Source organism: Uranotaenia lowii, chromosome 3 (genome assembly GCF_029784155.1).
Source record: "Uranotaenia lowii strain MFRU-FL chromosome 3, ASM2978415v1, whole genome shotgun sequence".
Classification (NCBI taxonomy): Eukaryota; Metazoa; Arthropoda; class Insecta; order Diptera; family Culicidae; genus Uranotaenia; species Uranotaenia lowii.
Genome location: NC_073693.1, coordinates 154122606 through 154138344, shown reverse-complemented (window position 1 = coordinate 154138344; position 15739 = coordinate 154122606). Strand labels below are relative to the sequence as shown.

The following is a 15739-nucleotide window of genomic DNA, read 5'->3' as shown; positions in this document are numbered from 1 at the left end:
CCTTCGAAAAGTCGTCATAATTTTTGTGTTTCGTATTTCAAAAATTTAAAGACGCCAAAAGATTATAAATTACGTCGACTTTCCAATTCACGTTTTTAACATTTTTTACTGTAACTGGTACAGCTTTGGCGTTTGATAGAATAAAAGTACGGGTTTTACACACTTTTTTACTTTTTTTTATGGCCATGATCTTAAAAAAAAAAGTGCCATATGTGCAACATATAGCTTCTAACTTTGGTTAACTGCTAACAAGTTAACAAGTTAACTGTTATAAACACAACAACAACTTGTCTTCGCCCTATCTTAAAGTTGACAAAAGGCTGTCATCACTTGAATGAATAACAACTTCAGTATTTAAACAGGATGTTTAATATAAAATCGATATTTACATAGCGATCGTATCTTGTCTGCGACTCACGATGAAGTTAACGTTCTTTCTGAAAAAGAAATACATTATGGGACAAGTCATGATCAAAATATTTCAACAAACCTCAGTAATGCATTTGATGATCAGTGTTGATGCAACTCCGACTCCAAACATCAACGCATACGGCAGAAACTTGATCGAAACGCCTTGCCTTTTCTTCAGCAGAGCTGACAGGAACGACAGCTTTGAGTCGGAATATGGTGGATACCGTGATCTGGAGGAAAATTAAAGGTTTTAATTTTCTTAAACATATATGATGCAATGTTGGAACTCACGAAGCCAACCGTTCCCCGAGGGCATTGAAGTCTTTCATCAGACACGATTTGTGATGAGTGAAGGTATCGAAACCGTATTTGCCATGGTAAGATCCCATTCCGCTGGGACCGACGCCTCCGAAAGGAAGGGACTCAACTGAAATGAGAGATTCCTATGAATAATAGCTCCAAATAGATATCTTAATAATCAGTAACGGATTAGTAGAATCAACTTATTCAAGCAATAAAAATTTTGCAGCTTTTAAATAACATAACCAGATTTAAAAGAGTCAAATTTTTTTCGAGATCTAACAACTTAATTCACAGATAAGTGATTCAAAATGTATTTTGTAATATCTTTAAGAATTTTTTTTATCTCTATCTTTTATCTACTTTTTGTGAGTCACAAGTTTATTGTTTGCAATGAATTTAATAAATAAAATAAGTTATTCCAAACCTCCACAGTGAGCCAAAGTATCGTTCACGCAAACTCCTCCACAGCTTGTACTGGCCAGAATTAAATCCCTTTGGGTAGTGTTGGTGCTAAATATGTACAGAGCCAACGGTTTCTCTCTAAAGCAAGGTTAGGAAAGCATGAGAAATTTTTGTTATACAAAAGAGAGTTGGGAAACCATATACCAGACAACGTATGAACACAGTTAAGATTACCCAAATTCACCACAGCGATATAAAAAAAATTTAGATCCATTTGAAAGATTTTACCATCACCGAACCCTTCGTTTCTTACCGGCGTATTGCAGCATCGTATCGTTGAGACACAAACTACCGGACGTTGTCTTGTGAATGAACTCCTCTTGCATCATTTTATCTTGCGTAAAAATGTACAAAACCAAAGCTGGGGATCTAACGATGTAACGGACATAAGAACGAATTTCAGACGGTCACTACATAAACACTGTACAAATGACAATATGGGAACTCTCTATAACTCGTTACCAAAAAAATAGATGCTGATCAACGAATCAGTTGTAATCAGAGAGCCAATAACTAATAAATTACGAAACAAGAAATTACAGAATATAATTTACCTCACATACTGATGAGTTAAGCGTAGTTAGAAAAACGGGACATATGAAATTCGAGTTACAGAGAGCTTAACAATAACTTTCTATGACTAATTTTTTCGGTACCGAATCTACTAAACGCCTGTCAAATTAATTTCAAACGAGAATCAACCGACAAGAATGTTCGAACTTTTAAAAAGGAATTGGTTGCTCTCTAAAGGTGAATACAGGCTTCAAATTTCTTGAAATGTGGTAACCGGGAAAGAATACCTTGCATTGATGAATTCGATAGCTTCGTAGGCACCCTCAACATTGATTATGGGCAGGATCGGCCCGAAAATTTCGTCCTGCATAACTGGATCATCTGGACGAACATCGACTAGCACCGTAGGGGCAATATACTTGTCTGTAGCATCCATTTGGCCTCCGATCGCAACCTTTGCGCCCTTAATCAGTGTGCTCAGTCGCCTGAAAAGTTTTCATATTCAGAATAAGACGCCAGCAAAAATTTTACATGTTTTGTCATTGGTCCGAGATCATCAAATGATATTGAATTTCCAACGACACTTACTGAAAGTGTTGTTGATTGATGATGCGACATAAGTCCGGGCTTTGTTGTGGATTCTCTCCGTACCACTCTTTCAGAACGTTCTTTGCTTCTTCGATGAACTGTCGCTGCACTTGTTTGCTGCAGAGGACATAATCCGGTGCAATGCAAGTTTGCCCTGCGTTGATGAATTTTCCCCAGAGAATTCGTTTAGTCGCAATTGAAATGTCAGCCGAAGCGTCGATATAACATGGGCTCTTGCCGCCAAGTTCAAGAGTACAAGGCGTGAGATTTTCGTTGCACGCCTGATGAACAATTCGTCCGACTCGGCCGGAACCGGTGTAGAAAATGTAGTCAAACTTTTGCCTCAAGATTTCGGCCGTTTCTTTTGCCCCTCCTTCTACGACGCGATAACAGTCCTTGAAAGTGGAGAAAACAGGTATAGGTATCAATCAGATCTGAGATGCAACGACATTATCTTACAACCCGAACTGATCATGACTCACCTGATCCAGATACTGCGGCACTATTTTGGCAATGAACTTGGAAGTTGCCGGTGCAACTTCGCTAGGCTTGATGACTATGCAGTTGCCAGCCGCGATCGCAGCCGCCACTGGAACCAAAGTCAGCTGCAGTGGGTAGTTCCAGGCCCCGATCACCAGAACCACACCGTAAGGATCCTTGTAGATAAACACACCATCAAGCAAGTTAACGACAGTTTTCTCCGGCTTGTCAGGCTTAACCCATTGACGCAGATTGAAGATAGTGTTTCGCAGATCGTTCATGAGAAATTCTATTTCCATCAGGTACGCTTCCTGTTTATGCTTTCGGAGGTCTTCAGCCAATGCACGAGCCATTTCGGTGTGATTCTCCTCGTACATACGAAGCAGATTTTGGAGTTGTTGTTCTCTAGGTGAGCAGAAAGTTAAAATAAAGAGAATAATGATTATTTCAGCACCAACACGTGAAAAGGGTCTATGTTCATATATGACGTTTCGAGAAAAACGCGTTTGAAAATTTTGCAGTCTTTTTTAAATCGATAATTAAAATTCACGAGGAATTTCCCCAAGTCTTAATAGTCAAAACGGTGCGTAGGATCATTCTAAGTATGTTTTTATCGATACGACGGTTTTATCATGTAAAAATAGCTCGCAATTGTTTATAGACCCTAGCTGGAGTAAGAAATTCGTCTAGATGTTTTATACACCCTTCGCTTTGTACTGTATGTCTCATATGTGTGAGTGAGATGGAGATAAAATTTCCCCTAGTTTTTGACAAAGGCTTATGGTTCTCGCTATAGGAGTGAGTGAATAGGTTTCCACATTCTTCCCCTTTTAATGTTTTGCATCTAGACCGTTTGCTTTGTTGTGGAGTAAAGGGTGTATAAAACAATCTGTGTGAGGATAATGTCATTTTATGGCTCTAAATTTTTTAGATCCTTTACTCAAACTGCATTATAAATCTTACGAAAACTGAAAAACTAAAAACGGTTTTTGTGTTAAGTAGAGCTTATATTGGGCCATTTGAATCCACTGAAAACCGGTTTTGTTTACTTTGTCTTTTATACCCTTTTCTCATGTTGCTGCTGAATTTATTAATTGAAATTGAATCGTAAACAGTAAAACTTCATGAAGATAGACATTATTGGAAAATCAATATGGACACACATTAAAAACAATCTGGTAATTCGAAAGTATTAATACAACAAGAGTAAATTATATTTTTCGCAATCAAAAGCTTTAAAAAACTGTACAAGACGCACCAGCGGGGTAAGATGGCCATTATAATTTCAAAAATACGCCAACTTTTGGCCACGAATGATGTTTTTCTTCATTTCAGTAGCGGCAAACAAGCTTCTCTTTCATTTCTTAGGTAAAAATTTCATTAAAACGACTTACATTCTTAGAAACAGAAGGATAAATCGAATCTGCGTGAAACTTGTAATTTTTCATGATTAACATTCAAGGTTTTATGGCAAACCAGACTACGCAGACTAATAAAATTTCAGCTTTTCTTTTTTTCAATCGTTTGCTCGTTCGGAGGACTATAAAGATTTTTTTAAAATTTCATTTAATTTTCCCAAATTTTAACTTTAAACAATCATATTAAAATTGGGGCCGAATGCGCGCCAGACCACGTGTTTACGCTCAAATTTAGAATGCTGTTCACTTCTGATAAAAACCGAATATTAAAGCGAAATGTTATTCTTTTTATTTGCTGACTCCCAAATTACGATAAAAATGTATATTTATATCAAATTTCGTCCTTTATCACGTTTAAAAGGTGCACCAATATTTGATTATAAAAAATCATCTGCCGCCATATTTGCCGCGATATTACTTACTTACTTACTTAATGATCCCGCGCCGATCCTCCGGTGCATAGGGCCGTGGTAAAAGACCTCCACTGTTGACGATCCGGAGCCAGCGTCTTCACCTGGTCCCAGTCAAGATTCTCGTCGACAGTTCGGATTTCAGCGGCTAGACTTCGCCGCCACGAATTTCTGGGTCTGCCTCTTCTTCGATGACCTTCTGGATTCCAATCTAGCGCCTCTCTGCAAATCTCGTTTTCATCTCTTCGCAGCGTGTGCCCAATCCATCTCCACTTACGTTCCCGAATCTCGATTTCTAGCGCCTTTTGATGACACCGGCGATGTAGTTCCTCATTCGAGATCCAGTTGCCAGGCCACCAAGCGCGGATGATATTCCGCAGGCAGCGGTTTACAAATACTTGCAGTTTTCGCGTCGTTACCGCATATGTGCACCAAGTTTCGCACCCGTACAGCAATACGGATTTGACGTTTGAGTTGAAGATTCGGATTTTTGTTCGTAGAGAGATCTGGCGTGACCGCCAGATGTTTCGGAGACTCGCAAACGCAAATCGGGCCTTTCTGATCCGTGTTTCGATGTCTTTTCTGGTACCACCATCAGGCGTAATCTGGCTACCAAGATACTGGAAGCACTCCACTTTCTCAACTTGTTGCCCAGCTACCAGGAAACAGGAGGGATCTCCTGTGTTGATCTCCATCGACTTGGTCTTTCCGACATTGACTTTGAGACCTGCTGCCTTGGAACTTTCGGTGAGGTCGTCGAGTTTGCTCTGCATATCTGGTTGTGTTTGGGCGAGCAAAACAATATCGTCAGCCAGGTCAAGGTCGTTCAGTTGCTCCATTGTTGAAGGATTCCACGGCAATCCTCGGTTCGGTGCACAGTCAATCGATCCAATCAGAATCTCATCCATTACGATTAGAAAAAGTAGCGGTGATAGAATACATCCTTGTCTCACTCCAGCAGTTACCGGGATTGGTTCGGACAAGACACCGTCGTGCAAGACCTTGCACGAAAATGCCTCATACTGTGCTTCGATGAGATGGACTAGTTTCTCTGGGACCCCTCGTCGCCTTAGAGCCGCCCAGATGTTTTCATGGTTAAGTCGGTCAAATGCTTTTTCGAAATCAACGAACACCAGCAGAAGAGAGTCCTGGAATTCGTTGATTTGTTCCAGTATGATTCGGAGCGTTGTGATGTGGTCCACACATGATCGTCGAGATCGGAATCCAGCTTGTTGCCGTCGGAGTGTGGCGTCTATTTTCTCCTGGATCCTGTTCAGAATCACTTTGCAGAGTTGAGGGTTGTACAGATCAACGTTATGCCTCGCCAGTTACCGCACTCTGTCAGGTCTCCTTTCTTCGGGACCTTTACGAGGATACCCTGCATCCAGTCGGCCGGGAATGTTGCAGTATCCCATATGTCAGCGAAAAGACGGTGCAACATTTGTGCTGATAGGGCAGGGTCGGCTTTCAGCATTTCAGCAGGGATGCAATCGATCCCAGGTGCTTTGTTGGATTTCATGTTTTTGATTGCCGCTTCTATTTCAGCCAGCGAAGGCGCTTCCGAGTTGACGCCATTTATGCGACTTACTGTTGGCGCTTCGAGCTGCAGATTCTGTTGGCCATCGCTATTCGTGACTCGGAAGAGTTGTTCGAAGTGCTCAGTCCATCGTTTGAGCTGATCTGTTCGATCGGTCAATAACTGACCTGCTCGGTCTTTTAGCGGCATTCTTGCATTAGTCCTTGCACCACTGAGGCGGCGAGAAATGTCATAAAGTAATCGGATATCTCCATTGGCGGCGGCTCTTTCTCCCTCTTCGGCTAGGGAGTTTGTCCAGGCTCTCTTGTCTCGTCTACAAGCTCGTTTAACTGCCTTTTCCAGCTCCGCATATCGTAAGCGGGCGGCTGCTTTGGCTGACCCGGTACATGCCTGCTCAATTCCGACTTTCGCCTTTCTCCGATCATCGACCATCCTCCAAGTTTCATCCGACATCCATTCACTCCTTCTTCCACAAACTTTACCGAGAGTACCATGGCTCGTCGTGATAAAGGCATTCTTGATTCCACACCACTGTTCTTCGACTGTTCCGTCTGTCGGCAGCTCCGAGGCTCGGGATTCTAGCTGTTCAACGTATGCCCTTTTCACCTCTGGATTCTCCAACCGGCGGACGTCGTAACGACACCCGACTTTCTCCTCGCGCCGTTGGACACGTGCAACTCTCAGTCGTATCTCGCCAAGGACGAGGTGATGGTCAGATGCAATGTCTGCGCTTCGCTTGTTGCGGACATCAAGAAGGCTCCTTCTCCATTTTCGGCTGATGCAGATGTGGTCAATTTGATTTTCTGTTCGGCCATCTCGGGATACCCAAGTGACCTTATGTGCTGGTCGATGGGGGAAGAGCGATCCACCGATCACCATGTTGTTGTTGCCACAAAATTCTACAAACAGCTCTCCGTTTTCGCTCATCTGTCCTAGGCCATGGCGCCCCATGATGCGCTCAAGGTCCTGATTGTCGGAGCCAATCTTTGCGTTGAAGTCGCCCAAATGGATTTGAATGTCACCCTTCGGAATTCTCTCAACCACGCTGTTCAGTTGACTGTAAAACTGCTCTTTCTCCTGCAAGTCGGCAACGTCAGTTGGCGCATAACACTGGACCATTGTAAGGTTTCTAACCCGTGTTCTAAATCTGGCTACGATTATTCTTTCGTTTATCGGTTCCCATCTAATGAGGGCCGCGTAGGCCTGCGGGCTTAACAGGAAACCAACTCCTCGTTCCCGAGTAGCATGTTCTCCTCGTATGCCAGAGTAAAGCAGGACTTGCCCGGATTGTGTCTTGTGTTCTCCAGTATTAGGCCAACGGACTTCGCTCAGTCCCAGAATTTCAAGCTTAAGGCGGCTAGCCTCTCTAGCAAGTTGTTCCAGTTTGCCTTGTTGGGCAAGGGTTAAAACATTCCAAGTTCCAATTCGTGTCCGTGTTTTCATGCTAAAAGTCGTCGCCAAAGTTCCAGGTCGGTCATTTCTTTCGGATTCCGTAACAATTTCAAATCGGGAGCAGTAGGTTGTTAGCCTAAAGTCCCTATCCCGCGATGGGGCTGCCATCTTGGACATAGCTGGCGGGAGCCGCATTTCATAAATTCAGCCGCTTGCTACAAGACAGACGCTGTTTGAGCCGCCCCTGACCTGGAGAACAGACGCTCGGTTGTTGTTGCACGCCGCCCCTGACCTGGGGAACAGACGCGTGCGGCCACCTTCTCAGTCTGCATGCGACCAAAGCATCCACCGGGGTTGGGTACCCGATCTCCGCTTAGGTTACTCGCACCCCAGCCGGCACCGCGGGGAGGTAGAGATAGGAGTTGTGAATAAGAGGTGCCGCGATATTAGCAAAGAAATAGAAATTCGTTGCCTACTTGAAGGCGTTTAACCTATAAGGATCTTCCAGTAACTTTTTCTTTATCCCAAAGTCCCATTGAAAACCCTTTAAAATCAACTTTTAACTTTCAAAAAGCTGACTGGGAGCGATATAGGAATTTTATTGAACGTAATTTAGATGTAAACGTTCCACTGAATTTAATAGAAGATATTGATTTGGCTGTAGAAAATTTGACAAATTCAACAGTCATTGCTAAAGCCGCTTCAATACCCAAAGTTAAACATAAATTTAATCAACCTTTGATCGATGATGATCTTCAGTTTTCGATACGACTGAAAAACATTCGTCGACGTTAATATCAATGAACTAGGGATCCTTATTTGAAATTTATTTATTGCGACCTTCAAAAAGAGATCAAACGTCATCTAAATTTTATTCGTAATGAAAATTTTGCAAAAGCAGTAGAGGACATAAAACCCTACTCAAAGCCATTTAGGAAATTAACTTGAATTCTGAAAAAGCCCCAGAAGCCAATTCCTACTTTGAAAGATGAGGATAAACTTCTTTTAACTAACTCAGAAAAAGCTCAAAAATTAGCCCAACAATTTGAGTCTGTTCATGATTTTAATTCAAACGTTGTAAGTCCAATTGATGCTCAAATTTCCCTTGAATTTGATGATATTCTTTCTAAGCAAAATGTATTTGAAAGTTCTTGTGAGACAAATATTGATGAACTAAAATTGATTTTCAAAATAATTAAAAATATGAAAAGATTGGGATGAAGGTGGGATTTTCTATATTCTTATTAAAAAGTTGCCTGGAAGCACTTTAAATTTTTTAGTTAAAATCTTCAATAAATGTTTTCACTTGGCTTATTTTCCCAATAAATGGAAAAATGCCAAAGTAACTCCAATTTTGAAACCTGGAAAAAGTGCTTCAGAGCCGTCAAGTTATCCACCAATTAGTTTGCTTCCATCTTTAAGTAAACTATTCGAGAGAGTTATTTTGAATAGAATGATGATCCACATTAATCAGAATTCTATTTTCCCTGATGAACAATTCGGTTTTCGTCACGGACATTCTACAACACATAAACTTTTGAGTATAACTAATATGATTAACGCTAGCAAATCTGAAGGTTATACAACTGGTGTTGCTCTTCTTGATATTGAAAAAGCTTTTGACAGTGTTTGGCACAAAGGTTTAGTAGCTAAATTAGCTCGATTTGATTTTCCCGTATATCTCACCAAAATTATTTGACTAGCCGAACCTTGCAAGTAAGCTATCAAAATTCATGCTCTGGAAGGACACCCATTAGAGCTGGTGTCCCTCAGGGCAGTATACTTGGGCTAATTTTATACAATATTTTTACTTCTGATCTTCCTGATGTACCAGAATGTGATGATACTTTGCTTTCAGCCAAAGGTCGAAATTTACGGGTGGTACGCAGTAGATTGCAACAAAATTTAAATTCCTTTTTTGAATTACTTGAAAATGTGGAAAATTTTCCCTATCGCTTCCAAAACTCAACTTATTTTATTTCCCCATAAGCCATAAGAGATTATTTTTTAAAACCTAATGAAAATCATTCCATAACTTTTAATGCATGGGGTTTCATTAGAATGGTCTGATCACGTGAAGTCCTTGGGACTCACACGGAAAAGTAAGATCGGAATCTTACTTTAAAAAATCACAATCACATCTTTATTCTCTCATCAACAGGAAGTCCAAGTTGTGTCTGCGAAATAAGTTGCTCATCTACAAACAGGTGTTCCGACCAGCGATAATGTACGCAGTTCCGATTTGGTCTAACTGCTGCGCGACGAGGAAGCCATCCAGAGGATTCAGAACAAGGTTCTGAAAATGATTTTGCGGCTTCCACCTTGGCACAGCACCGAAGATCTTCACCGGATTGCGGGCATTGAATCTATCGAAGAGATGGCCAACAAAATCATCTCTAACTTCAGAGGCAAATCGATGCAGTCTTCCATCGCAGAAATTCGTTCTCTTTATAATTAGTTTAATTTTTGGATAGTGTTTAGTTTTTCAGTTTAAAATATTTTTGCCATTACAGGATGTTCTCCTAAATTAAACACTTGATTGCGCTCAGCAAATTTAAATCTTTTGAATAAATTTTTATTATCTAGTTAACTATAGGGCTCTGAACAGTTCATTATCGAGCTGAACACCTAATTTAATGTCATATAAATGTAACGATGAATTGATACAAATAAAGACATATTTAGAAAACAAACCTATAAGGATATTACAAAGTGTATTTCAAAAAGCGAAATTTCCGATGCGTTTAGCAATAACAAATAAGTTTTCACCGGAGTATGCTTAGTTTACAAAAAAATGCGATGAACATGTTACTAAACATTTGATGTAACACTCAGTATATTCCATATAGGGGAAAACTATACAAGACGCACAACGATACCAATCATCTAAGAACCAAATTGAAAGTGTACGACGATTCAGAGATCAGATTTACTTATTATCAAAATGAAAAAAAAAAAATATGATAAAGTTACGATTTTGATTACGCTTTTGTAAACATTTTAAACAGCCAGAAAACAAACCGCGGGGTAGAACGCCAAAACTAGTGGAGAGAACGCACTATACCGAAAGGGTGGTAAGAAATGAAACAAGGATTATAAGGAATGTTATGATTGAAACATAAAATGTTTAATTACATGTTCATCGTATTTTTGAAAAGTAACCATACACTGGCAAAAAATCATTTAATAATGCTAAACTTATCGAAAATTTAGCTTTTCAAAATACACTTCTTTATAGCCTTATAGGTAAAACGGGTAGGCAACAAAAATCAATTTCTTGAATGATATCGCGGCAAACATGGCGGCAGATAATTTTTTTTTTCGAGTCGAATCTTGGTGCACCTTTTTAACTCGAACAAGAACGAAGTTTGTTATAATACTGGCCTTGTTGTTAAATCGGTTTGCGATTTCGGTACGTGAACCCAACATAGAAACCCATTCGTGCTTTGCCCCTTGGCCCTTGGTATCTTCCAAGTTTTCCGCCACTCCTTCAGCAGCTTTCTCAGCCGCTTTGGCTCGGGGCACATAATCGTCATCGTCATACTTTTCGTAGAAAAGTTCCCGATCGTTTAGATGAATTCCGGTTGCGATCACGACGCGACGTCGCATCTCAGCCTCAGCGTTTGCTGTCCGCAGAATTTGTGGACGAATGCTTGAAGCGCGAAGCCGAATAAAAAATGAAAACAAACTAAGCGCATTAGTATTAGTGGCTGGCTGTTCATTCAGCAGCCTGATGGAAATCGATCGAAGTCAATTGGAATTTTTTCAATTGATTTCGATTGAGTCCCGTTGAACACACCTAACAATGTTTGTGATTTTGTCAACACTAGGCAAAACAAACAAAACAAAGCCAGTCATTGATCTATTCTTGTGAGCGACAGACGTGTCTGTGTGAATCTCTAAATTTGTTGGAACATTTGTTTTCGTTCGGCCTCCGATAGAAAGACGGATTGGCACAGGGAGCACAGATTTTTAAGGCTGCTGCTACGAAAAAAAAATGTTTTGATTCGGCCTCCGGTATCAAGACGGATTGGTTATGATTTATGCTGTAGGCTTTTGAGTGCATATAGGGAGGCATACGGAAAGTTTGCTTGAAAATACGTAGCATAGAAGTGAGCAATAAGCGGTGTAATGTTTGGGGGTGGTGGCGTGCCATACGTAGGCGTAAAAGAGTCATTTTAATTTTATCTCGAGCAGAAAGTGTCAATAATTTGCAGTTTTGGTGCGTTTCGATACGTTGATAATATCAGGCCCATAATCATTCTAGTATCTGCCGCTAAGATGTGTGATCGACAGCATTCCATAGAATTATCAAACATCAACGATAATGAGAAGTTTTCTTATCCGATAATATTACTCAAGGGGAACATTGCTAATAGATGTGAAATTGATAGTTTAAAAGTACAAATCAATACTCATGAATTCCCAGCATCCAAAGATGTTCGATTTTTCAACGAAAAACGTGGTCAATTCAAAGTGCTTTTTAGACTTGATCCTGGTGAAAATGTTTTAGTACTCACTTATTGCCGCAGTAAAATAGAATTAAATCTCTTCTTTGAGCAGTCTGGGAATCCATTCTGTGTTATACCTTTGTACATCATATGTGATGGTCATGATGGAACTTATCAATCAGACGATGCAGAGAATGGTATTGAAAATGCCTGCAATAAAATAACGCTAGGAATAGAACTCGTTCAGAGCCTGTATGCCGAAAAGTTGTCTGAGAAAGGTTTCGGAAGAAAAACCTTTACCATCGGTTCTCGATGTTCACCGTTCTACAGTACATTGCCGGTAGAAAAATCGAAAAAGATGACCGAACAACAACTGTGGAGCTATTTTGGAAAGGAAATTCTACAATCGGAGCTTTTTGTGAGCGATAAGCTTAAATTTATAGGCTTTATAAGCAGCACTTATTACGAAGGAATATTAGATAACGACTTTTCCTATGCAAACATCAAACGCCGAACAACGGGAAACGCTGCCCTAGGAGGCGGAGGATTGGCACTCTTTGGCACAGGTTGCCTGTACACATGGCCCAATAGACTTGAAGAAATAATCCCTGCCTTTTTGAGCAACAAATCTGTAGATCGGTCGTTAATGATGGACGATAGCAATCATAGATATACGTGAGCATTATATATATAGGGGAGAATGAGGATACTTGATCCCTGGGGATACTTGATTCCTTAGCTATATCTCGAAACTGGAATGTCTTACAAAGATCAAATGTTCTAGAAAAATGTGCCAAAATGAGCAAAATAACAATGCTTGTAGTTTAAAAAATTTTAACAAAATAATTGTTTGATTAATTGAACTTTGTTTGAAAAATTTCACAAAATGTAACTTGAAGATCTTTTTTCATCACTTTAAAATGTTCCTTACATGGGAAAATTATGAAAAAATATTTGTTCCAATGTATCAATCGTTCGAGGGTAAAATTAACTTCATAATGCCATATGTTCAAAGCAATGGAAAACTCTCAACTTTTTTCAGAAAAAGTTTTTTTAAATGTTGATTATGGGTACAATTGATCCCCTAGAGTTGGGTACAATTGATCCCCCTTCCAAATGGCATATTCTTCTTCTGAATTGATCGTTATGATTGCTGATTATGAAATTACTAATATTTATCCAAAAACTAATATTTATCAAACAATTGTCTGAAGAAAAGAGCAAAAATAATTAATTTTCCCTTAATGAATAAAAAAAGCGCCTTTAAGTATGCAATGTTATTAGCGTTGAGACAAAGTTATAGAATTTTCTTCTTATGTTTGCTATAAATTGTGAAATGCGAACAAACATGACCAAAATAGTCAATTAACATTCTATCTTGGGGTTTTGTTTGATTTTTATACAAGGATTAGGGCTTCCTGAATAAAAGATCAAGTATCCTTCAATAGGGGATCATCTCTCCCCTAACTTCAGAAAAATCGCAATTTTTTTACTCCCACGAAAATGTCTCTAGTTCATCAACGGGTTCAAGTATCGTTCTAATTTTTGGAGCATATAAACTTGAAGTTACAAGCTGTCAGAAAATGACAAAGACGGCGAGTTGCTAATTTTTTCCAAAAAGATATGGTGAAAATAAGAAAAGGGGATCAAGTATCCCCATTCTCCCCTATATATTTGTATTTTATATCTGTACTCCTAAATGATATCTTTAAACCATATTTTATTTGCAGGTACGCTGGATGTTTTGCTACTACTATTGGGTCAGTTTGCCATGAGATCGGACATATCTTCGATCTAGGTCACACCAAAAATGGAATCATGGGAGCAGAGCTAGACCATATCAATCGTGTATTTACGCTCATTACACAAACGGAAGACCTCCCAGGACGAATCGTTGGTCATTCGGTGCAGCAGCAAACAAATCGTCGTTTGACTCAGATAAAAAGACCAGGAGAGTTTTTACTGAAATACCAACAGCAGAAAGAGAGCGATGTTACCTATTTTACTGACAATTGTGCTATTACACTGCAATGGCACAAATGGTTCAATGACTATTCTAATTCTGGTGCTATTTCTGAGGATAACAATTGTGTTACTAGGCTAACTTTCAACTTTATCACGAAACACGTTACCAGTGTAAACTCAAATCTTAAACTCATTGAAATACGCGATAAAAATGATGGTATGCTGAAAACATTCTGGTCATTTCTAGACACAACAACAGACCAATTCCAAATTCCGTTTGATGTAAAGCTAGATGGACTGACGCTCTTTGTGATCGACAATTATGGTAATATATTGAAGCAAGATTTGTAAAAAGTAACCTTGGGAAAACGCATTAAAATCAAGTGTTGATCTCTATAATAAAGATATTAAAAAAAGTGAAGATGAATTATTTTGTTGAAGTTTAATCTTATAGCACAGACTTATACTTATAGCACTGACCATACTGACTGGACACTCGATTTCGTTTTCTGGATAATTTTTCCAGAAAAAAAAAACATTTTTCCAACAGTACGCAATGTCGATTCCAGAGTGCGCATCGATCGATTTGAAGAAATGCTATCCCAGTAAGGAAATGCCACCCAACTTTAAAAATAAAACATGCAATTTCTACGATAAAATCGGGCTAAACAGAACCATTTTTCCTACAGGGCATTTTTTGTCAAATTTTTCAGGTTCGCCACCTGCCGTCGGTATTGCGAACCTGCAAAATCTGACAACAAAAAATTAGACAGAAAATGGTTGAATTTTTGTTCTAAGAGTCAAGTCAGTGTGGTCAGTGCTTATAGTATGAGCTGCAAATTATCAGTGTCAGACAGCCAATGTCAGCCGACTATGATACTGCTAAGCATGTCTGTGTCAAGCGATACTGATTTTTAGTCAGCGGCATAAGTGTAGAGATGAGATGAAGAATATGCAGAATATAAATTAAATTTAGTAAAAATAATTTAAAAGTTGTATTCGACAACACTGTAGATAAATAAAATAAAATAATGGCAATGTTTGTGATTTTGGCAACACTAGGCAAAACAAACAAAACAAAGCCAGTCATTGATCTATTCTTGTGAGCGACAGACGTGTCTGTGTGAATCTCTAAATTGAGATTCGTAAGATCACGACACTGTAGTTTGATCAGATTGCCCAGGCCAGTTAACTATGAAACCTTAAACGTTAACCATGAAAAATAACAGGTTTCACGCTGATTCCATTAATCCTTCTATTTCTTAGAACTAGAGTCGTTTTTGTGACCTTTTAATCTAATAAATGATAGAAAAGATTGTTTGCTACAATATAAATGAAGAAAAACATCATTCGAAGCCATAGGTTAGTGTTTTTTTGAAAAAGAATGACATGGGCCATCTTACCCCGCTGGTGCGTCTTGTACAGTTTTCCCTTAATCATTATTCTATTTCTGACCACCCTTCCGGTATGGTGCGTTCTGTCCACTAGTTTCGGCGTTCTACCACGTTCTACCCCACGGTGTGGTTTCTAGCTGGTTGAGTTTTTTAAGGAAATTTCATCTAAATTGAGTTTTTATCGTAATTTTGCTTTCAATTAAGACGTAAAATAAATTCCAGAATCGTCGTTAACGTTCAATCCGGTTCTTACATGATTTTTAGCGCTGTAAATAGTGTTGATGCTTAACTAAAGCGTTCTGTACAGTTTTTCCTTACATATCGAAATAAATCTGTTTGGGCTCAGTTTAGAATGAAACGCCAACAGCCCAAATCATGAACTCAATAAACATTGGTTTCGCTAGGTCTAAAATCA

At 39.3% G+C, this 15739-nt stretch overlaps 2 protein-coding genes across 6 annotated transcripts in view; one reads left to right on the top strand and one right to left on the bottom strand.

Annotated features, from left to right (window-relative positions):
• Positions 1-351: 351 nt before the first annotated feature.
• The window catches only part of LOC129754876 (aldehyde dehydrogenase family 3 member B1-like), a 35367-nt gene continuing 19979 nt past the window's right edge, over positions 352-15739 (bottom strand). For 3 of the 5 annotated variants that reach the window (XM_055751124.1, XM_055751126.1, XM_055751127.1), the window contains exons 4-10: positions 2760-3162; positions 2278-2672; positions 1977-2174; positions 1139-1254; positions 703-838; positions 491-641; positions 353-433 (exon numbers count right to left, since the gene is read on the bottom strand). In XM_055751124.1, coding sequence (XP_055607099.1) covers positions 386-433; positions 491-641; positions 703-838; positions 1139-1254; positions 1977-2174; positions 2278-2672; positions 2760-3162 — 1447 coding nt within the window. In that variant the 3' untranslated portion in view covers positions 353-385. Of the gene's footprint in view, positions 438-490; positions 642-702; positions 839-1138; positions 1255-1429; positions 1546-1976; positions 2175-2277; positions 2673-2759; positions 3163-15739 lie in introns of all 5 variants that reach the window. The other 2 variants (XM_055751128.1, XM_055751125.1) reach the window with 2 other exon arrangements.
• On the top strand, positions 11380-15279 carry LOC129754877 (uncharacterized). Its single transcript, XM_055751129.1, has 2 exons — positions 11380-12640; positions 13696-15279. Exons 1-2 carry the CDS (start codon positions 11796-11798, stop codon positions 14279-14281), a joined length of 1431 nt encoding a protein of 476 aa, XP_055607104.1. The 5' UTR covers positions 11380-11795; the 3' UTR covers positions 14282-15279.